The sequence below is a fragment of the Ascaphus truei genome, chromosome 18, assembly GCF_040206685.1.
Source record: "Ascaphus truei isolate aAscTru1 chromosome 18, aAscTru1.hap1, whole genome shotgun sequence".
Classification (NCBI taxonomy): domain Eukaryota; kingdom Metazoa; phylum Chordata; class Amphibia; order Anura; family Ascaphidae; genus Ascaphus; species Ascaphus truei.
In genome coordinates this window covers 34,153,094-34,179,562 of record NC_134500.1, presented here as the reverse complement: position 1 = coordinate 34,179,562, position 26,469 = coordinate 34,153,094, and the positions used below count along the sequence as shown (strand labels likewise).

At 44.7% G+C, this 26,469-nt stretch overlaps 1 protein-coding gene across 4 annotated transcripts in view; it reads right to left on the bottom strand.

The window, feature by feature from the left end:
- LOC142469141 (uncharacterized) overlaps nt 1-26,469 on the bottom strand; it is a 160,481-nt gene that overhangs the window by 34,808 nt on the left and 99,204 nt on the right. For all 4 annotated transcript variants that reach the window (XM_075576080.1, XM_075576078.1, XM_075576081.1 and 1 more), the window contains exon 11: nt 24,380-24,492. In XM_075576080.1, the coding sequence (XP_075432195.1) occupies nt 24,380-24,492 (113 nt within the window). The remainder of the gene's footprint in view (nt 1-24,379; nt 24,493-26,469) is intronic.

The window sequence follows — 26,469 nt, the reverse complement described above, 5'->3', positions numbered from 1 at the left end:
ATTAGTACTGGTATTACCTCTCACTGCGGCACTGCGCTGAGGAATATATTAGTACTGATATTACCTCTCACTGCGGCACTGCGCTGAGGAATATATTAGTACTGATATTACCTCTCACTGCGGCACTGCGCTTAGGAATATATTAGTACTGATATTACCTCTCACTGCCGCACTGCGCTGAGGAATATATTAGTACTGATATTACCTCTCACTGTGGCACTGCGCTGAGGAATATATTAGTACTGATATTACCTCTCACTGCGGCACTGCGCTTAGGAATATATTAGTACTGATATTACCTCTCACTGCCGCACTGCGCTAGGAATATATTAGTACTGATATTACCTCTCACTGCCGCACTGCGCTAGGAATAGATTAGTACTGATATTACCTCTCACTGCCGCACTGCGCTAGGAATAGATTAGTACTGATATTATCTCTCACTGCCGCACTGTGCTAGGAATATATTAGTACTGATATTACCTCTCACTGCGGCACTGCGCTGAGGAATATATTAGTACTGATATTACCTCTCACTGCGGCACCCTGCTAGGAATATATTAGTACTGATACTACCTCTCACAGCCGCACTGCGCTAGGAATATACTAGTACTGATATTACCTCTTACTGCCGCACTGCGCTGAGGAATATATTAGTACTGATATTACCTCTCACTGCGGCACTGCGCTAGGAATATTTTAGTACTGATATCACCTCTCACTGCGGCACTGCGCTAGGAATATATTAGTACTGATATTACCTCTCACTGCGGCACTGCGCTGAGGAATATATTAGTACTGATATTACCTCTCACTGCCGCACTGCGCTAGGAATATATTAGTACTGATATTACCTCTCACTGCGGCACTGCGCTGAGGAATATATTGGTACTGATATTACCTCTCACTGCCGCACTGCGCTGAGGAATATATTAGTACTGATATTACCTCTCACTGCGGCACTGCGCTAGGAATATATTAGTACTGATATTACCTCACACTGCGGCACTGCGCTGAGGAATATATTAGTACTGATATTACCTCACACTGCCGCACTGCGCTAGGAATATATTAGTACTGATATTACCTCACACTGCCGCACTGTGCTAGGAATATATTAGTACTGATATTACCTCTCACTGCCGCACTGCGCTAGGAATATATTAGTACTGATATTACCTCACACTCCGGCACTGCGCTAGGAATATATTAGTACTGATATTACCTCTCACTGCGGCACTGCGCTGAGGAATATATTAGTACTGATATTACCTCTCACTGCCGCACTGCGCTGAGGAATATATTAGTACTGATATTACCTCTCACTGCCGCACTGCGCTGAGGAATATATTAGTACTGATATTACCTCTCAGAGCCGCACTGCGCTGAGGAATATATTAGTACTGATATTACCTCTCACTGCCGCACTGCGCTAGGAATATATTAGAACTGGTATTACCTCTCACTGCGGCACTGCGATGAGGAATATATTAGTACTGATATTACCTCACACTGCGGCACTGCGCTGAGGAATATATTAGTACTGATATTACCTCTCACTGCGGCACTGCGCTAGGAATATATTAGTACTGATATTACCTCACACTGCGGCACTGCGCTGAGGAATATATTAGTACTGATATTACCTCTCACTGCGGCACTGCGCTAGGAATATATTAGTACTGATATTACCTCTCACTGCCGCACTGCGCTGAGGAATATATTAGTACTGATATTACCTCTCACTGCCGCACTGCGCTAGGAATATATTAGTACTGGTATTACCTCTCACTGCGGCACTGCGCTGAGGAATATATTAGTACTGATATTACCTCTCACTGCGGCACTGCGCTTAGGAATATATTAGTACTGATATTACCTCTCACTGCCGCACTGCGCTAGGAATATATTAGTACTGATATTACCTCTCACTGCCGCACTGCGCTAGGAATATATTAGTACTGATATTACCTCTCACTGCCGCACTGTGCTAGGAATATATTAGTACTGATATTACCTCTCACTGCGGCACTGCGCTGAGGAATATATTAGTACTGATATTACCTCTCACTGCGGCACCCTGCTAGGAATATATTAGTACTGATACTACCTCTCACAGCCGCACTGCGCTAGGAATATACTAGTACTGATATTACCTCTTACTGCCGCACTGCGCTGAGGAATATATTAGTACTGATATTACCTCTCACTGCGGCACTGCGCTAGGAATATATTAGTACTGAAATTACCTCTCACTGCGCTGAGGAATATATTAGTACTGATATTACCTCTCACTTCGGCACTGCGCTAGGAATATATTAGTACTGATATTACCTCTCACTGCGGCACTGCGCTGAGGAATATATTAGTACTGATATTACCTCTCACTGCCGCACTGCGCTAGGAATATATTAGTACTGATATTACCTCTCACTGCGGCACCCTGCTAGGAATATATTAGTACTGATATTACCTCTCACTGCCACACTGCGCTGAGGAATATATTAGTACTGATACTACCTCTCACTGCGGCACTGCGCTAGGAATATATTAGTACTGATATTACCTCTCACTGCCGCACTGCGCTAGGAATATATTAGTACTGAAATTAACTCTCACTGCCGCACTGCGCTGAGGAATATATTAGTACTGATATTACCTCTCACTGCGGCACTGCGCTAGGAATATATTAGTACTGATATTACCTCTCACTGCCGCACTGCGCTGAGGAATATATTAGTACTGATATTACCTCTCACAGCCGCACTGCGCTAGGAATATATTAGTACTGATATTACCTCTCACTGCCGCACTGCGCTGAGGAATATATTAGTACTCATATTACCTCTCACTGCCGCACTGCGCTGAGGAATATATTAGTACTGATATTACCTCTCACTGCGGCACTGCGCTAGGAATATATTAGTACTGATATTACCTCACACTGCCGCACTGCGCTAGGAATATTAGTACTGATATTACCTCTCACTGTGGCACTGCGCTGAGGAATATATTAGTACTGATATTACCTCTCACAGCGGCACTGCGCTGAGGAATATATTAGTACTGATATTACCTCTCACTGCCGCACTGCGCTGAGGAATATATTAGTGCTGAAATTACCTCTCACTGCCGCACTGCGCTAGGAATATATTAGAACTGGTATTACCTCTCACTGCGGCACTGCGCTGAGGAATATATTAGTACTGATACTACCTCACACTGCCGCACTGTGCTAGGAATATATTAGTACTGATATTACCTCTCACAGCGGCACTGCGCTGAGGAATATATTAGTACTGATATTACCTCTCACTGCCGCACTGCGCTGAGGAATATATTAGTGCTGATATTACCTCTCACTGCGGCACTGCGCTAGGAATATATTAGTACTGATATTACCTCACACTGCCGCACTGTGCTAGGAATATATTAGTACTGATATTACCTCTCACTGCGGCACTGCGCTGAGGAATATATTAGTACTGAAATTAACTCTCACTGCCGCACTGCGCTGAGGAATATATTAGTACTGATATTACCTCTCACTGCGGCACTGCGCTGAGAAATATATTAGTACTGATATTACCTCTCACTGCCACACTGCACTGAGGAATATATTAGTACTGATACTACCTCTCACTGCGGCACTGCGCTAGGAATATATTAGTACTGATATTACCTCTCACTGCCGCACTGCGCTGAATAATATATTAGTACTGATATTACCTCTCACAGCCGCACTGCGCTACGAATATATTAGTACTGATATTACCTCTCACTGCGCTGAGGAATATATTAGTACTGATATTACCTCTCACTGCCGCACTGCGCTGAGGAATATATTAGTACTGATATTACCTCTCACTGCGGCACTGCGCTGAGAAATATATTAGTACTGATATTACCTCTCACTGCGGCACTGCGCTGAGGAATATATTAGTACTGATATTACCTCTCACAGCCGCACTGCGCTAGGAATATATTAGTACTGATATTACCTCTCACTGCCGCACTGCGCTGAAGAATATATTAGTACTGATATTACCTCTCACAGCCGCACTGCGCTACGAATATATTAGTACTGATATTACCTCTCACAGCCGCACTGCGCTAGGAATATATTAGTACTGATATTACCTCTCACTGCCGCACTGCGCTGAGGAATATATTAGTACTGATATTACCTCTCACAGCCGCACTGCGCTAGGAATATATTGGTACTGATATTACCTCTCACTGCCGCACTGCGCTAGGAATATATTAGTACTGATATTACCTCTCACTGCGGCACTGCGCTGAGGAATATATTAGTACTGATATTACCTCTCACAGCGGCACTGCGCTGAGGAATATATTAGTACTGATATTACCTCTCACTGCCGCACTGCGCTGAGGAATATATTAGTACTGATATTACCTCACACTGCCGCACTGCGCTAGGAATATATTAGTACTGATATTACCTCTCACTGCCGCACTGCGCTAGGAATATATTAGTACTGATATTACCTCTCACTGCCGCACTGCGCTGAGGAATATATTAGTACTGATATTACCTCTCACAGCGGCACTGCGCTGAGGAATATATTAGTACTGATATTACCTCTCACTGCCGCACTGCGCAGAGGAATATATTAGTACTGATATTACCTCACACTGCCGCACTGCGCTAGGAATATATTAGTACTGATATTACCTCTCACTGCGCTAGGAATATATCAGTACTGATATTACCTCTCACTGCCGCACTGCGCTGAGGAATATATTAGTACTGATATTACCTCTCACTGCCGCACTGCGCTGAGGAATATATTAGTACTCTCACTGCCGCACTGCGCTGAGGAATATATTAGTACTGATATTACCTCTCACTGCGGCACTGCGCTGAGGAATATATTGGTACTGATATTACCTCTCACTGCCGCACTGCGCTGAGGAATATATTAGTACTGATATTACCTCACACTGCCGCACTGCGCTAGGAATATATTAGTACTGATATTACCTCTCACTGCGGCACTGCGCTGAGGAATATATTAGTACTGATATTACCTCTCACTGCGGCACCCTGCTAGGAATATATTAGTACTGATATTACCTCTCACTGCAGCACTGTGCTAGGAATATATTAGTACTGATATTACCTCTCACTGCTGCACTGCGCTGAGGAATATATTAGTACTGATATTACCTCTCACTGCCGCACTGCGCTAGGAATATATTAGTACTGATATTACCTCTCACTGCGGCACTGCGCTGAGGAATATATTGGTACTGATATTACCTCTCACTGCCGCACTGCGCTGAGGAATATATTAGTACTGATATTACCTCTCACTGCGGCACTGCGCTGAGGAATATATTAGTATTGATATTACCTCTCACTGCGCTGAGGAATATATTAGTACTGATATTACCTCTCACTGTAGCACTGTGCTAGGAATATATTAGTACTGATATTACCTCTCACTGCCGCACTGCGCTGGGAATATATTAGTACTGATATTACCTCTCACTGCCGCACTGTGCTGAGGAATATATTGGTACTGATATTACCTCTCACTGCCGCACTGCGCTGAGGAATATATTAGTATTGATATTACCTCTCACTGCGCTGAGGAATATATTAGTACTGATATTACCTCTCACTGCGGCACTGCGCTAGGAATATATTAGTACTGATACTACCTCTCACTGCGGCACTGCACTGAGGAATATATGAGTACTGATATTACCTCACACTGCGGCACTGCGCTGAGGAATATATTAATACTGATACTACCTCTCACTGCGGCACTGCGCTGAGGAATATATTAGTACTGATATTACCTCTCACTGCCGCACTGCGCTGAGGAATATATTAGTACTGATATTACCTCTCACTGCCGCACTGCGCTGAGGAATATATTAGTACTGATATTACCTCTCAGAGCCGCACTGCGCTGAGGAATATATTAGTACTGATATTACCTCTCACTGCCGCACTGCGCTAGGAATATATTAGAACTGGTATTACCTCTCACTGCGGCACTGCGATGAGGAATATATTAGTACTGATATTACCTCACACTGCGGCACTGCGCTAGGAATATATTAGTACTGATATTACCTCTCACTGCGGCACTGCGCTAGGAATATATTAGTACTGATATTACCTCTCACTGCGGCACTGCGCTGAGGAATATATTAGTACTGATATTACCTCTCACTGCGGCACTGCGCTGAGGAATATATTAGTATTGATATTACCTCTCACTGCGGCACTGCGCTGAGGAATATATTAGTACTGATATTACCTCACACTGCCGCACTGCGCTAGGAATATATTAGTACTGATATTACCTCTCACTGCGGCACTGCGCTGAGGAATATATTAGTATTGATATTACCTCTAACTGCGGCACTGCGCTGAGGAATATATTGGTACTGATATTACCTCTCACTGCGCTGAGGAATATATTAGTACTGATATTACCTCTCACTGCCGCACTGCGCTGAGGAATATATTAGTACTGATATTACCTCACACTGCGGCACTGCGCTAGGAATATATTAGTACTGATATTACCTCTCACTGCGCTGAGGAATATATTAGTACTGATATTACCTCTCACTGCCGCACTGTGCTAGGAATATATTAGTACTGATATTACCTCTCACTGCGGCACTGCGCTAGGAATATATTAGTACTGATATTACCTCACACTGCGCCACTGCGCTGAGGAATATATTAGTACTGATATTACCTCTTACTGCCGCACTGCGCTAGGAATATATTAGTACTGATATTACCTCTCACTGCGCTGAGGAATATATTAGCACTGATATTACCTCTCACTGCCGCACTGCGCTAGGAATATATTAGTACTGATATTACCTCTCACTGCGCTAGGAATATATTAGTACTGATATTACCTCTCACTGCGCTAGGAATATATTAGTACTGATATTAAATCACACTGCGGCACTGCGCTGAGGAATATATTAGTACTGATATTACCTCTCACTGCGGCACTGCGCTAGGAATATATTAGTACTGATATTACCTCTCACTGCCGCACTGCGCTGAGGAATATATTAGTACTGATATTACCTCTCACTGCCGCACTGCGCTAGGAATATATTAGTACTGGTATTACCTCTCACTGCGGCACTGCGCTGAGGAATATATTAGTACTGATATTACCTCTCACTGCGGCACTGCGCTTAGGAATATATTAGTACTGATATTACCTCTCACTGCCGCACTGCGCTAGGAATATATTAGTACTGATATTACCTCTCACTGCCGCACTGGGCTAGGAATATATTAGTACTGATATTACCTCTCACTGCCGCACTGCGCTAGGAATATATTAGTACTGATATTACCTCTCACTGCCGCACTGTGCTAGGAATATATTAGTACTGATATTACCTCTCACTGCGGCACTGCGCTGAGGAATATATTAGTACTGATATTACCTCTCACTGCGGCACCCTGCTAGGAATATATTAGTACTGATACTACCTCTCACAGCCGCACTGCGCTAGGAATATACTAGTACTGATATTACCTCTTACTGCCGCACTGCGCTGAGGAATATATTAGTACTGATATTACCTCTCACTGCGGCACTGCGCTAGGAATATATTAGTACTGAAATTACCTCTCACTGCGCTGAGGAATATATTAGTACTGATATTACCTCTCACTTCGGCACTGCGCTAGGAATATATTAGTACTGATATTACCTCTCACTGCGGCACTGCGCTGAGGAATATATTAGTACTGATATTACCTCTCACTGCCGCACTGCGCTAGGAATATATTAGTACTGATATTACCTCTCACTGCGGCACCCTGCTAGGAATATATTAGTACTGATATTACCTCTCACTGCCACACTGCGCTGAGGAATATATTAGTACTGATACTACCTCTCACTGCGGCACTGCGCTAGGAATATATTAGTACTGATATTACCTCTCACTGCCGCACTGCGCTAGGAATATATTAGTACTGAAATTAACTCTCACTGCCGCACTGCGCTGAGGAATATATTAGTACTGATATTACCTCTCACTGCGGCACTGCGCTAGGAATATATTAGTACTGATATTACCTCTCACTGCCGCACTGCGCTGAGGAATATATTAGTACTGATATTACCTCTCACTGCGGCACTGCGCTGAGGAATATATTAGTACTGATATTACCTCTCACAGCCGCAATGCGCTAGGAATATATTAGTACTGATATTACCTCTCACTGCCGCACTGCGCTGAAGAATATATTAGTACTGATATTACCTCTCACAGCCGCACTGCGCTACGAATATATTAGTACTGATATTACCTCTCACAGCCGCACTGCGCTAGGAATATATTAGTACTGATATTACCTCTCACTGCCGCACTGCGCTGAGGAATATATTAGTACTCATATTACCTCTCACTGCCGCACTGCGCTGAGGAATATATTAGTACTGATATTACCTCTCACTGCGGCACTGCGCTAGGAATATATTAGTACTGATATTACCTCACACTGCCGCACTGCGCTAGGAATATTAGTACTGATATTACCTCTCACTGTGGCACTGCGCTGAGGAATATATTAGTACTGATATTACCTCTCACAGCGGCACTGCACTGAGGAATATATGAGTACTGATATTACCTCACACTGCGGCACTGCGCTGAGGAATATATTAATACTGATACTACCTCTCACTGCGGCACTGCGCTGAGGAATATATTAGTACTGATATTACCTCTCACTGCCGCACTGCGCTGAGGAATATATTAGTACTGATATTACCTCTCACTGCCGCACTGCGCTGAGGAATATATTAGTACTGATATTACCTCTCAGAGCCACACTGCGCTGAGGAATATATTAGTACTGATATTACCTCTCACTGCCGCACTGCGCTAGGAATATATTAGAACTGGTATTACCTCTCACTGCGGCACTGCGATGAGGAATATATTAGTACTGATATTACCTCACACTGCGGCACTGCGCTAGGAATATATTAGTACTGATATTACCTCTCACTGCGGCACTGCGCTAGGAATATATTAGTACTGATATTACCTCTCACTGCGGCACTGCGCTGAGGAATATATTAGTACTGATATTACCTCTCACTGCGGCACTGCGCTGAGGAATATATTAGTATTGATATTACCTCTCACTGCGGCACTGCGCTGAGGAATATATTAGTACTGATATTACCTCACACTGCCGCACTGCGCTAGGAATATATTAGTACTGATATTACCTCTCACTGCGGCACTGCGCTGAGGAATATATTAGTATTGATATTACCTCTAACTGCGGCACTGCGCTGAGGAATATATTGGTACTGATATTACCTCTCACTGCGCTGAGGAATATATTAGTACTGATATTACCTCTCACTGCCGCACTGCGCTGAGGAATATATTAGTACTGATATTACCTCACACTGCGGCACTGCGCTAGGAATATATTAGTACTGATATTACCTCTCACTGCGCTGAGGAATATATTAGTACTGATATTACCTCTCACTACCGCACTGTGCTAGGAATATATTAGTACTGATATTACCTCTCACTGCGGCACTGCGCTAGGAATATATTAGTACTGATATTACCTCACACTGCGCCACTGCGCTGAGGAATATATTAGTACTGATATTACCTCTTACTGCCGCACTGCGCTAGGAATATATTAGTACTGATATTACCTCTCACTGCGCTGAGGAATATATTAGCACTGATATTACCTCTCACTGCCGCACTGCGCTAGGAATATATTAGTACTGATATTACCTCTCACTGCGCTAGGAATATATTAGTACTGATATTACCTCACACTGCGGCACTGCGCTGAGGAATATATTAGTACTGATACTACCTCTCACTGCGGCACTGCGCTAGGAATATATTAGTACGGATATTACCTCTCACAGCCGCACTGTGCTAGGAATATATTAGTACTGATATTACCTCTCACTACGGCACTGCGCTAGGAATATATTAGTACTGATATTACCTCTCACTGCCGCACTGCGCTGAGGAATATATTAGTACTGATATTACCTCTCACTGCCGCACTGCGCTGAGGAATATATTAGTACTGATATTACCTCTCACTGCCGCACTGCGCTAGGAATATATTAGTACTGAAATTACCTCACACTCCGGCACTGCGCTGAGGAATATATTAGCACTGATATTACCTCTCACTGCCGCACTGCGCTAGGAATATATTAGTACTGATATTACCTCTCACTGCGGCACTGCGCTGAGGAATATATTAGTACTGATATTACCTCTCAGAGCCGCACTGCGCTAGGAATATATTAGTACTGATATTACCTCTCACAGCCGCACTGCGCTAGGAATATATTAGTACTGATACTACCTCTCACTGCGGCACTGCGCTAGGAATATATTAGTACTGATATTACCTCTCACTGCCGCACTGCGCTAGGAATATATTAGTACTGATATTACCTCTCACTGCCGCACTGCGCTGAGGAATATATTAGTACTGATATTACCTCTCACTGCCGCACTGCGCTGAGGAATATATTAGTACTGATATTACCTCTTACTGCCGCACTGCGCTGAGGAATATATTAGTACTGATATTACCTCTCACTGCCGCACTGCGCTGAGGAATATATTAGTACTGATATTACCTCTAACTGCGGCACTGCGCTGAGGAATATATTGGTACTGATATTACCTCTCACTGCGCTGAGGAATATATTAGTACTGATATTACCTCTCACTGCCGCACTGCGCTAGGAATATATTAGTACTGATATTACCTCTCACTGCCGCACTGGGCTAGGAATATATTAGTACTGATATTACCTCTCACTGCCGCACTGCGCTAGGAATATATTAGTACTGATATTACCTCTCACTGCCGCACTGTGCTAGGAATATATTAGTACTGATATTACCTCTCACTGCGGCACTGCGCTGAGGAATATATTAGTACTGATATTACCTCTCACTGCGGCACCCTGCTAGGAATATATTAGTACTGATACTACCTCTCACAGCCGCACTGCGCTAGGAATATACTAGTACTGATATTACCTCTTACTGCCGCACTGCGCTGAGGAATATATTAGTACTGATATTACCTCTCACTGCGGCACTGCGCTAGGAATATATTAGTACTGAAATTACCTCTCACTGCGCTGAGGAATATATTAGTACTGATATTACCTCTCACTTCGGCACTGCGCTAGGAATATATTAGTACTGATATTACCTCTCACTGCGGCACTGCGCTGAGGAATATATTAGTACTGATATTACCTCTCACTGCCGCACTGCGCTAGGAATATATTAGTACTGATATTACCTCTCACTGCGGCACCCTGCTAGGAATATATTAGTACTGATATTACCTCTCACTGCCACACTGCGCTGAGGAATATATTAGTACTGATACTACCTCTCACTGCGGCACTGCGCTAGGAATATATTAGTACTGATATTACCTCTCACTGCCGCACTGCGCTAGGAATATATTAGTACTGAAATTAACTCTCACTGCCGCACTGCGCTGAGGAATATATTAGTACTGATATTACCTCTCACTGCGGCACTGCGCTAGGAATATATTAGTACTGATATTACCTCTCACTGCCGCACTGCGCTGAGGAATATATTAGTACTGATATTACCTCTCACTGCGGCACTGCGCTGAGGAATATATTAGTACTGATATTACCTCTCACAGCCGCAATGCGCTAGGAATATATTAGTACTGATATTACCTCTCACTGCCGCACTGCGCTGAAGAATATATTAGTACTGATATTACCTCTCACAGCCGCACTGCGCTACGAATATATTAGTACTGATATTACCTCTCACAGCCGCACTGCGCTAGGAATATATTAGTACTGATATTACCTCTCACTGCCGCACTGCGCTGAGGAATATATTAGTACTCATATTACCTCTCACTGCCGCACTGCGCTGAGGAATATATTAGTACTGATATTACCTCTCACTGCGGCACTGCGCTAGGAATATATTAGTACTGATATTACCTCACACTGCCGCACTGCGCTAGGAATATTAGTACTGATATTACCTCTCACTGTGGCACTGCGCTGAGGAATATATTAGTACTGATATTACCTCTCACAGCGGCACTGCACTGAGGAATATATGAGTACTGATATTACCTCACACTGCGGCACTGCGCTGAGGAATATATTAATACTGATACTACCTCTCACTGCGGCACTGCGCTGAGGAATATATTAGTACTGATATTACCTCTCACTGCCGCACTGCGCTGAGGAATATATTAGTACTGATATTACCTCTCACTGCCGCACTGCGCTGAGGAATATATTAGTACTGATATTACCTCTCAGAGCCACACTGCGCTGAGGAATATATTAGTACTGATATTACCTCTCACTGCCGCACTGCGCTAGGAATATATTAGAACTGGTATTACCTCTCACTGCGGCACTGCGATGAGGAATATATTAGTACTGATATTACCTCACACTGCGGCACTGCGCTAGGAATATATTAGTACTGATATTACCTCTCACTGCGGCACTGCGCTAGGAATATATTAGTACTGATATTACCTCTCACTGCGGCACTGCGCTGAGGAATATATTAGTACTGATATTACCTCTCACTGCGGCACTGCGCTGAGGAATATATTAGTATTGATATTACCTCTCACTGCGGCACTGCGCTGAGGAATATATTAGTACTGATATTACCTCACACTGCCGCACTGCGCTAGGAATATATTAGTACTGATATTACCTCTCACTGCGGCACTGCGCTGAGGAATATATTAGTATTGATATTACCTCTAACTGCGGCACTGCGCTGAGGAATATATTGGTACTGATATTACCTCTCACTGCGCTGAGGAATATATTAGTACTGATATTACCTCTCACTGCCGCACTGCGCTGAGGAATATATTAGTACTGATATTACCTCACACTGCGGCACTGCGCTAGGAATATATTAGTACTGATATTACCTCTCACTGCGCTGAGGAATATATTAGTACTGATATTACCTCTCACTACCGCACTGTGCTAGGAATATATTAGTACTGATATTACCTCTCACTGCGGCACTGCGCTAGGAATATATTAGTACTGATATTACCTCACACTGCGCCACTGCGCTGAGGAATATATTAGTACTGATATTACCTCTTACTGCCGCACTGCGCTAGGAATATATTAGTACTGATATTACCTCTCACTGCGCTGAGGAATATATTAGCACTGATATTACCTCTCACTGCCGCACTGCGCTAGGAATATATTAGTACTGATATTACCTCTCACTGCGCTAGGAATATATTAGTACTGATATTACCTCACACTGCGGCACTGCGCTGAGGAATATATTAGTACTGATACTACCTCTCACTGCGGCACTGCGCTAGGAATATATTAGTACGGATATTACCTCTCACAGCCGCACTGTGCTAGGAATATATTAGTACTGATATTACCTCTCACTACGGCACTGCGCTAGGAATATATTAGTACTGATATTACCTCTCACTGCCGCACTGCGCTGAGGAATATATTAGTACTGATATTACCTCTCACTGCCGCACTGCGCTGAGGAATATATTAGTACTGATATTACCTCTCACTGCCGCACTGCGCTAGGAATATATTAGTACTGAAATTACCTCACACTCCGGCACTGCGCTGAGGAATATATTAGCACTGATATTACCTCTCACTGCCGCACTGCGCTAGGAATATATTAGTACTGATATTACCTCTCACTGCGGCACTGCGCTGAGGAATATATTAGTACTGATATTACCTCTCAGAGCCGCACTGCGCTAGGAATATATTAGTACTGATATTACCTCTCACAGCCGCACTGCGCTAGGAATATATTAGTACTGATACTACCTCTCACTGCGGCACTGCGCTAGGAATATATTAGTACTGATATTACCTCTCACTGCCGCACTGCGCTAGGAATATATTAGTACTGATATTACCTCTCACTGCCGCACTGCGCTGAGGAATATATTAGTACTGATATTACCTCTCACTGCCGCACTGCGCTGAGGAATATATTAGTACTGATATTACCTCTTACTGCCGCACTGCGCTGAGGAATATATTAGTACTGATATTACCTCTCACTGCCGCACTGCGCTGAGGAATATATTAGTACTGATATTACCTCTCACTGCGGCACTGCGCTGAGGAATATATTGGTACTGATATTACCTCTCACTGCCGCACTGCGCTGAAGAATATATTAGTACTGATATTACCTCTCACAGCCGCACTGCGCTACGAATATATTAGTACTCTCACTGCCGCACTGCGCTGAGGAATATATTAGTACTGATATTACCTCTCACAGCCGCACTGCGCTGAGGAATATATTAGTACTGATATTACCTCTCACTGCGGCACCCTGCTAGGAATATATTAGTACTGATATTACCTCTCACTGCAGCACTGTGCTAGGAATATATTAGTACTGATATTACCTCTCACTGCCGCACTGCGCTGAGGAATATATTAGTACTGATATTACCTCTCACTGCCGCACTGCGCTAGGAATATATTAATACTGATATTACCTCTCACTGCGGCACTGCGCTGAGGAATATATTGGTACTGATATTACCTCTCACTGCCGCACTGCGCTGAGGAATATATTAGTACTGATATTACCTCTCACTGCGGCACTGCGCTGAGGAATATATTAGTATTGATATTACCTCTCACTGCGCTGAGGAATATATTAGTACTGATATTACCTCTCACTGTAGCACTGTGCTAGGAATATATTAGTACTGATATTACCTCTCACTGCCGCACTGCGCTGGGAATATATTAGTACTGATATTATCTCTCACTGCCGCACTGTGCTAGGAATATATTAGTACTGATATTACCTCTCACTGCGGCACTGCGCTAGGAATATATTAGTACTGATACTACCTCTCACTGCGGCACTGCACTGAGGAATATATGAGTACTGATATTACCTCACACTGCGGCACTGCGCTGAGGAATATATTAGTACTGAAATTACCTCACACTCCGGCACTGCGCTGAGGAATATATTAGCACTGATATTACCTCTCACTGCCGCACTGCGCTAGGAATATATTAGTACTGATATTACCTCTCACTGCGGCACTGCGCTGAGGAATATATTAGTACTGATATTACCTCTCAGAGCCGCACTGCGCTAGGAATATATTAGTACTGATATTACCTCTCACAGCCGCACTGCGCTAGGAATATATTAGTACTGATACTACCTCTCACTGCGGCACTGCGCTAGGAATATATTAGTACTGATATTACCTCTCACTGCCGCACTGCGCTAGGAATATATTAGTACTGATATTACCTCTCACTGCCGCACTGCGCTGAGGAATATATTAGTACTGATATTACCTCTCACTGCCGCACTGCGCTGAGGAATATATTAGTACTGATATTACCTCTTACTGCCGCACTGCGCTGAGGAATATATTAGTACTGATATTACCTCTCACTGCCGCACTGCGCTGAGGAATATATTAGTACTGATATTACCTCTCACTGCGGCACTGCGCTGAGGAATATATTGGTACTGATATTACCTCTCACTGCCGCACTGCGCTGAAGAATATATTAGTACTGATATTACCTCTCACAGCCGCACTGCGCTACGAATATATTAGTACTCTCACTGCCGCACTGCGCTGAGGAATATATTAGTACTGATATTACCTCTCACAGCCGCACTGCGCTGAGGAATATATTAGTACTGATATTACCTCTCACTGCGGCACCCTGCTAGGAATATATTAGTACTGATATTACCTCTCACTGCAGCACTGTGCTAGGAATATATTAGTACTGATATTACCTCTCACTGCCGCACTGCGCTGAGGAATATATTAGTACTGATATTACCTCTCACTGCCGCACTGCTCTAGGAATATATTAGTACTGATATTACCTCTCACTGCGGCACTGCGCTGAGGAATATATTGGTACTGATATTACCTCTCACTGCCGCACTGCGCTGAGGAATATATTAGTACTGATATTACCTCTCACTGCGGCACTGCGCTGAGGAATATATTAGTATTGATATTACCTCTCACTGCGCTGAGGAATATATTAGTACTGATATTACCTCTCACTGTAGCACTGTGCTAGGAATATATTAGTACTGATATTACCTCTCACTGCCGCACTGCGCTGGGAATATATTAGTACTGATATTATCTCTCACTGCCGCACTGTGCTAGGAATATATTAGTACTGATATTACCTCTCACTGCGGCACTGCGCTAGGAATATATTAGTACTGATACTACCTCTCACTGCGGCACTGCACTGAGGAATATATGAGTACTGATATTACCTCACACTGCGGCACTGCGCTGAGGAATATATTAATACTGAAACTACCTCTCACTGCGGCACTGCGCTGAGGAATATATTAGTACTGATATTACCTCTCACTGCCGCACTGCGCTGAGGAATATATTAGTACTGATACTACCTTTCACTGCGGCACAGCGCTAGGAATATATTAGTACTGATATTACCTCTCACAGCCGCACTGTGCTAGGAATATATTAGTACTGATATTACCTCTCACTGCGGCACTGCGCTAGGAATATATTAGTACTGATATTACCTCTCACTGCGGCACTGTGCTGAGGAATATATTAGTACTGATATTACCTCTCACTGCGGCACTGCGCTGAGGAATATATTAGTACTGATATTACCTCTCACTGCGGCACTGCGCTGAGGAATATATTAGTACTGATATTACCTCACACTGCCGCACTGCGCTAGGAATATATTAGTACTGATATTACCTCTCACTGCGGCACTGCGCTGAGGAATATATTAGTATTGATATTACCTCTAACTGCGGCACTGCGCTGAGGAATATATTGGTACTGATATTACCTCTCACTGCGCTGAGGAATATATTAGTACTGATATTACCTCTCACTGCCGCACTGCGCTGAGGAATATATTAGTACTGATATTACCTCACACTGCGGCACTGCGCTAGGAATATATTAGTACTGATATTACCTCTCACTGCGCTGAGGAATATATTAGTACTGATATTACCTCTCACTGCCGCACTGTGCTAGGAATATATTAGTACTGATATTACCTCTCACTGCGGCACTGCGCTAGGAATATATTAGTACTGATATTACCTCACACTGCGCCACTGCGCTGAGGAATATATTAGTACTGATATTACCTCTTACTGCCGCACTGCGCTAGGAATATATTAGTACTGATATTACCTCTCACTGCGCTGAGGAATATATTAGCACTGATATTACCTCTCACTGCCGCACTGCGCTAGGAATATATTAGTACTGATATTACCTCTCACTGCGGCACTGCGCTAGGAATATATTAGTACTGATATTACCTCTCACTGCCGCACTGCGCTGAGGAATATATTAGTACTGATATTACCTCTCACTGCCGCACTGCGCTGAGGAATATATTAGTACTGATATTACCTCTCACTGCCGCACTGCGCTAGGAATATATTAGTACTGAAATTACCTCACACTCCGGCACTGCGCTGAGGAATATATTAGCACTGATATTACCTCTCACTGCCGCACTGCGCTAGGAATATATTAGTACTGATATTACCTCTCACTGCGGCACTGCGCTGAGGAATATATTAGTACTGATATTACCTCTCAGAGCCGCACTGCGCTAGGAATATATTAGTACTGATATTACCTCTCACAGCCGCACTGCGCTAGGAATATATTAGTACTGATACTACCTCTCACTGCGGCACTGCGCTAGGAATATATTAGTACTGATATTACCTCTCACTGCCGCACTGCGCTAGGAATATATTAGTACTGATATTACCTCTCACTGCCGCACTGCGCTGAGGAATATATTAGTACTGATATTACCTCTCACTGCCGCACTGCGCTGAGGAATATATTAGTACTGATATTACCTCTTACTGCCGCACTGCGCTGAGGAATATATTAGTACTGATATTACCTCTCACTGCCGCACTGCGCTGAGGAATATATTAGTACTGATATTACCTCTCACTGCGGCACTGCGCTGAGGAATATATTGGTACTGATATTACCTCTCACTGCCGCACTGCGCTGAAGAATATATTAGTACTGATATTACCTCTCACAGCCGCACTGCGCTACGAATATATTAGTACTGATATTACCTCTCACAGCCGCACTGCGCTAGGAATATATTACTACTGATATTACCTCTCACTGCCGCACTGCGCTGAGGAATATATTAGTACTGATATTACCTCTCACTGCGCTGAGGAATATATTAGTACTGATATTACCTCTCACTGCCGCACTGTGCTAGGAATATATTAGTACTGATATTACCTCTCACTGCGGCACTGCGCTAGGAATATATTAGTACTGATATTACCTCTCACTGCAGCACTGCGCTGAGGAATATATTAGTACTGATATTACCTCTTACTGCCGCACTGCGCTAGGAATATATTAGTACTGATATTACCTCTCACTGCAGCACTGCGCTGAGGAATATATTAGCACTGATATTACCTCTTACTGCCGCACTGCGCTAGGAATATATTAGTACTGATATTATCTCTCACTGCGGCACTGCGCTGAGGAATATATTAGTACTGATATTACCTCTCACTGCGGCACTGCGCTAGGAATATATTAGTACTGATATTACCTCTCACTGCGGCACTGCGCTGAGGAATATATTAGTACTGATATTACCTCTCACTGCGGCACTGCGCTGAGGAATATATTAGTACTGATATTACCTCTCACTGTGCTAGGAATATATTAGTACTGATATTACCTCTCACTGCGGCACTGCGCTGAGGAATATATTAGTACTGATACTACCTCTCACTGCGGCACTGCGCTAGGAATATATTAGTACTGATATTACCTCTCACTGCCGCACTGTGCTAGGAATATATTAGTACTGATATTACCTCTCACTGCGGCACTGCGCTAGGAATATATTAGTACTGATATTACCTCTCACTGCCGCACTGCGCTGAGGAATATATTAGTACTGAAATTACCTCTCACTGCCGCACTGCGCTAGGAATATATTAGTACTGATATTACCTCTCACTGCAGCACTGCGCTGAGGAATATATTAGTATTGATATTACCTCTAACTGCTGCACTGCGCTGAGGAATATATTAGTACTGATATTACCTCTCACTGCGGCACTGCGCTGAGGAATATATTAGTACTGATATTACCTCTCACAGCCGCACTGCGCTAGGAATATATTAGTACTGATATTACCTCTCACAGCCGCACTGCGCTAGGAATATATTAGTACTGATACTACCTCTCACTGCGGCACTGCGCTAGGAATATATTAGTACTGATATTACCTCTCACTGCCGCACTGCGCTAGGAATATATTAGTACTGATATTACCTCTCACTGCCGTACTACGCTAGGAATATATTAGTACTGATATTACCTCTCACTGCCGCACTGCGCTGAGGAATATATTAGTACTGAAATTACCTCTCACTGCCGCACTGCGCTAGGAATATATTAGTACTGATATTACCTCTCACTGCAGCACTGCGCTGAGGAATATATTAGTATTGATATTACCTCTAACTGCTGCACTGCGCTGAGGAATATATTAGTACTGATATTACCTCTCACTGCGGCACTGCGCTGAGGAATATATTAGTACTGATATTACCTCTCACAGCCGCACTGCGCTAGGAATATATTAGTACTGATATTACCTCTCACAGCCGCACTGCGCTAGGAATATATTAGTACTGATACTACCTCTCACTGCGGCACTGCGCTAGGAATATATTAGTACTGATATTACCTCTCACTGCCGCACTGCGCTAGGAATATATTAGTACTGATATTACCTCTCACTGCCGTACTACGCTAGGAATATATTAGTACTGATATTACCTCTCACTGCCGCACTGCGCTAGGAATATATTAGTACTGATATTACCTCTCACTGCCGCACTGCGCTGAGGAATATATTAGTACTGATATTACCTCTCACTGCCGCACTGCGCTAGGAATATATTAGTACTGAAATTACCTCTCACTGCGGCACTGCGCTGAGGAATATATTAGTACTGATATTACCTCTCACTGCCGCACTGCGCTAGGAATATATTAGTACTGATATTACCTCTCACTGCCGCACTGCGCTGAGGAATATATTAGTACTGATATTACCTCTCACAGCCGCACTGCGCTGAGGAATATATTAGTACTGATATTACCTCTCACTGCGGCACTGCGCTAGGAATATATTAGTACTGATATTACCTCTCACTGCCGCACTGCGCTGAGGAATATATTAGTACTGATATTACCTCTCACAGCGGCACTGCGCTGAGGAATATATTAGTACTGATATTACCTCTCACTGCCGCACTGCGCTAGGAATATATTAGTACTGAAATTACCTCACACTCCGGCACTGCGCTGAGGAATATATTAGCACTGATATTACCTCTCACTGCCGCACTGCGCTGAGGAATATATTAGTACTGATATTACCTCTCACAGCCGCACTGCGCTAGGAATATATTAGTACTCTCACTGCCGCACTGCGCTGAGGAATATATTAGTACTGATATTACCTCTCACAGCCGCACTGCGCTGAGGAATATATTAGTACTGATATTACCTCTCACTGCGGCACTGCGCTAGGAATATATTAGTACTGATATTACCTCTCACTGTGGCACTGCGCTGAGGAATATATTAGTACTGATATTACCTCTCACTGCGGCACTGCGCTGAGGAATATATTAGTACTGATATTACCTCTCACTGCGGCACTGCGCTGAGGAATATATTAGTACTGATATTACCTCTCACTGCGGCACTGCGCTGAGGAATATATTAGTACTGATATTACCTCTCACTGCCGCACTGCGCTGAGGAATATATTAGTACTGATATTACCTCTCACAGCCGCACTGCGCTGAGGAATATATTAGTACTGATATTACCTCTCACTGCCGCACTGCGCTGAGGAATATATTAGTACTGATATTACCTCTCACAGCCGCACTGCGCTGAGGAATATATTAGTACTGATATTACCTCTCACTGCCGCACTGCGCTGAGGAATATATTAGTACTGATATTACCTCTCACTGCCGCACTGCGCTGAGGAATATATTAGTACTGATATTACCTCTCACAGCCGCACTGCGCTAGGAATATATTAGTACTGATATTACCTCTCACAGCCGCACTGCGCTGAGGAATATATTAGTACTGATATTACCTCTCACTGCGGCACTGCGCTAGGAATATATTAGTACTGATATTACCTCTCACAGCCGCACTGCGCTAGGAATATATTAGTACTGATATTACCTCTCACTGCGGCACTGCGCTGAGGAATATATTAGTACTGATACTACCTCTCACTGCGGCACTGCGCTGGGAATATATTAGTACTGATATTACCTCTCACAGCCGCACTGCGCTGAAGAATATATTAGTACTGATATTACCTCTTACAGCCGCACTGCGCTAGGAATATATTAGTACTGATATTACCTCTCACTGCGGCACTGCGCTGAGGAATATATTAGTACTGATATTACCTCTCATTGCGGCACTGCGCTGAGGAATATATTAGTATTGATATTACCTCTCACTGCGGCACTGCGCTGAGGAATATATTAGTACTGATACTACCTCTCACTGCCGCACTGCGCTGAGGAATATATTAGTACTGATATTACCTCTATGCATATACAGTATTTTGTTGAGCTAGGATTTATAACACTTTAAAGGGAATGAGATCGCTCATCCTATTAATACACAATTAATACATAAATAAGCAGGTGCTCGGAAGGGACAAATGTATATATATATATAACAGTGTGATCCAAGAGGGATCAAAAAAAGTATCCCCAAAGCACCCGGCACTCAGTGCTGGAAAGAAATATAATGGACAACAATGAACCGACAGGAATAATTACCTGTATAGTCAGCTGTATAGGGAATTAATGACCCTTATAATACCAATAAGTCCAAAGAAAATAATAAAGTTTTATTAGTCTAAATACTCATTAAAAACACATACATATCATTCAAACCTATTAAAATACCCCATTCAGAGTGGCTAGTAAAGTCAGTATTTGCTCAGTAAACTATCTATATCGATAGGAACTCTGCTGATTCTTATACATCCATATCAGTGATTGATATAAAACCGATACAATGTTATAATCCTATAGAGAGTGCCTGGTATGATAAGTTAATTGATATCACACTATATTTATTCAGGCTTGTTAGTGTAGCATATCCTTGCACGGATTAATATCTTATTTGTATGTATAGTGTAGTTGGGATAGCCATTTAAACACTCTGGATCATGTGTAAATACATGTGGATAAATTCCATCATACCTTAATGTTTGCTGTTTAACAATCCCTATAGAGGTTGTACCATAAGGTTCAGAATTACTGCAGACAATCTGCGTGGCATATCATGCATAAGGTATGTCTAATGGCGGAAAGATAGTACAGCAAAGCCCCAAAATATGGCGTGACCTGGGCGCATCGTATGCCAAGTCTGTGTCAGGACCCAGAGCTAGCTCCTATTGCAGTGTCATACACCTAGGTGTTATAACAACTTTGTTGAAAGGGCCCTATCATAACATTGCATATCCACTAAAGTCTGTTACGGTTAATAGAGGGTGCTAGTCGGAAAGTGAGGGGAAGGGCATTCCAGAGGTGTGGGGCAGTCAGTGAGAAGGGGTTAAGGCGGGAGAGGGCAGAGGGCAGACATCCTTGAGCAAGAGTCGGGACGTGCATAGCGAGAAATTAGGGCTGAGATGTAAGGAGGGGCAGATGAGTGTAAAGCTTTAAACGTGAGGAGGAGAATTGAGTGTGAGATGTAGGATTTGATCGGAAGCCAGGAGAGGGATTTCAGCAGGGGAGATGCTGAGACAGATTTAGGAAAGAGTAGAGTGATTCTGGCAGCAGCATTTAGGATTGTAGGGGAGACAGGTGAGAGGCAGGAAGGCCGGACAGCAGGAGGTTACAGTAGTCTAGACGGGAGAGAATGAGGGCCTGTGTGAGAGTTTAAGCAGTCGAGCAACAGAGGAAAGGGCATATATTTGTAATTTTGCAGAGGAAAAAACGACAGGTTTTAGCTGCCTTTTGAATGTGAGAGGAGAATGTGAGAGAGGAGTCGAGTGTGACCCCTAGGCAGTGTGCTTGGGCTACTGGGTGAATTATAGTACTTCCAACAGTAATGTGGAAGAAGGTAGTAGGGCCAGGTTTGGGAGGAAGTATGAGGAGCTCTGTTTTTGTCATGTTAAGTTTAAGGCGGCGGAGGGCCATCCAGGATGATATAGCAGAGAGACATTCAGCAACTTTAGTCTGTACAGCAGGTGTAAGGTATGGGGTGGAAAAGTAAATTTGTGTGTCAGCATAGAGGTGATATTTGAACTCAAGAGATGTGATTAGGTCACCTAGAGAGTGTACAGAGAAAAGAGAAGAGGTCCCAGGACAAAGCCCTGGGGTACCCCCACAGAGAGATCGATAGAGGAGGAAGTGGTGTTAGCAGAAGAAACACTGAAAGTACGATGGAAGAGGTAAGAGGAGATCCAGGATAGAGCTTGTTCCGAATACCAAGAGTATGTAGAATGTGAAGAAGAGGGTGGTCCACGGTATTAAATGCTGCAGAAAGGTCAAGTAATATGAGCAGAGTGTAATGACGTCTGTCTTTGGCAGCATGGAGGTCATTAGTTATTTGAGTGAGGGCTGTTTCAGTGGAGTGAGCAGTGCGGAAGCCAGATTGTAGAGGGTCTAGGAGAGAATGGGTGTTGAGATAATACAAGACATTCAAGGAGTTTAGAGGCAAAAGGCAGGAGGGAGACAGGTCGATAGTTAGACGGACAGGTAGGGTCAAGCTTGCTGTTTTTGAGTAATGGTATAACTGTTGTACAGTATGTTTGAAGGAGGAGGGAAAAGTACCAGAGCAGAGGGGGAGTTAAAAATATGTGTGAGCATAGGGATTATAGTAGGAGCAAGAGGTTTTAGGAGATGGGAGGGAATGGGATTAAGAGGGCAAGTGGTAGAGGGAGAAGAGGAGATCAACAGTGACACATCCTCCTCTGAGACAGCGGAAAAAGAGTCAGGTGCCTGGCCTTGATGGTGGGTGAGTGAAGTGAATGGCAGCGCCTGGCTTTGATGGTGGGTGAGTGCAGTGAATGGCAGCGCTTGCCTTGATGGTGGGTGAGTGCAGTGAATGGCAGTGCCTGGCCTTGATGGTGGGTATATGTGTTCCCGCAGACGTACCTGCACATGCTCACTCTGTTCCTGCACCCTTTGCCTCCCTCCCAGTGGCTGGAGTGGAACGCTTTGTTCATCATGTTCCCGCAGGTCACACACGGCTTCACGTTGCTATACGGCTGCAGGGAAGATACAAGGGACGGAGATCAGAGGGTCACTTCTCCACAAACAAAAGCAATGATCAAGGACAACCACTGCAGCGCTGCCCACACTGGGACATACAACTAAATATCTTCAATACCATGGGGAGAGGGAGGGAGAGACGGGGGGACGGGGAGAGCCAAAGGAGGGAGAGGGGGGGACGGAGCGAGCCAAAGGAGGGAGAGGGGGGATGGAGAGAGTCAAACGGGGGAGGGGGAGAGCCAAAAGGGGGAGAAGGGGGGACATGGAGAGCCAAAGGAGGGAGAGTGGGGAACGGGGGAGAGTGCAAGGAGGGAGGAGTCAAAGAATGGAGAGGGGGATGTGAGAGAAAGGAGGGAGACAGGGGATGTGAGAGAGAAAGGAGGGAGAGGAGGGATGTGAGAGAGAAAGGAGGGAGAGGGGGATGTGAAAGAGAAAGGAGGGAGAGGGGGATGTGAGAGAGAAAGGAGGGGGAGGTAGGATGTGAGAGAGAAAGGAGGGAGAGGGGGGATGTGAGAGAGAAAGGAGGGAGAGGGGGGATGTGAGAGAGAAAGGAGGGAGAGGGGGGATGTGAGAGAAAAAGGAGGGAGAGGGGATGTGAGAGAGAAAGGAGGGAGTGGGGGATGTGAGAGAGAAAGGAGGGAGAGGGGGATGTGAGAGAGAAAGGAGGGAGAGGGGGATGTGAGAGAGAAAGGAGGGGGAGGGAGGATGTGAGAGAGAAAGGAGGGAGAGGGGGGATGTGAGAGAGAAAGGAGGGAGAGGGGGGATGTGAGAGAGAAAGGAGGGAGAGGGGGGATGTGAGAGAAAAAGGAGGGAGAGGGGATGTGAGAGAGAAAGGAGGGAGTGGGGGATGTGAGAGAGAAAGGAGGGAGAGGGGGATGTGAGAGAGAAAGGAGGGAGAGGGGGATGTGAGAGGGAAAGGAGGGAGAGGGGGATGTGAGAGGGGGATGTAAGAGAGAAAGGAGGGAGAGGGGGATGTGAGAGAGAAAGGAGGGAGAGGGGGACGTGAGAGACAAAGGAGGGAGAGGGGGATGTGAGAGAAAGGAGGGAGAGGGTGACGTGAGAGAGAAAGGAGGGAGAGCGGGATGTGAGAGAGAAAGGAGGGAGAGGGGGATGTGAGAGGGAGAGGGGGATGTGAGAGGGAGAGGGGGATGTGAGAGGGAAAGGAGGGAGAGGGGGATGTGAGAGTGGGATGTGAGAGAGAAAGGAGGGAGAGGGTGATGTGAGAGAGAAAGGAGGGAGAGGGGGATGTGAGAGAGAAAGGAGGGAGAGCGGGATGTGAGAGAAAGGAGGGAGAGGGGGATGTGAGAGGGAAAGGAGGGAGAGGGGGATGTGAGAGTGGGATGTGAGAGAGAAAGGAGGGAGAGGGTGATGTGAGAGAGAAAGGAGGGAGAGGGGGATGTGAGAGAGAAAGGAGGGAGAGCGGGATGTGAGAGAAAGGAGGGAGAGGGGGATGTGAGAGGGAAAGGAGGGAGAGGAGGGTGTGAGAGAGAAAGGAGGGAGAGGGGGACGTGAGAGAGAAAGAAGGGAGAGGGGGACGTGAGAGAGAAAGGAGGGAGAGGGGGATGTGTGAGAGAAAGGAGGGAGAGGGGGATGTGAGAGAGAAAGGAGGGAGAGGGGGATGTGAGAGAGAAAGGAGGGAGAGGGGGATGTGAGAGAGAAAGGAGGGAGAGGGGGATGTGAGAGAGAAAGGAGGGAGAGGGGGATGTGAGAGGGAAAGGAGGGAGAGGGGGATGTAAGAGAGAAATGAGGGAGATGGGGATGTGAGAGAGAAAGGAGGGAGAGGGGGATGTGAGAGGGAAAGGAGGGAGAGGGGGATGTGAGAGGGAAAGGAGGGAGATGGGGATGTGAGAGAGAAAGGAGGGAGAGGGGGATGTGAGAGGGAGAGGGGGATGTGAGAGGGAGAGGGGGATGTGAGAGGGAAAGGAGGGAGAGGGGGGTGTGAGAGAGAAAGGAGGGAGATGAGGATGTGAGAG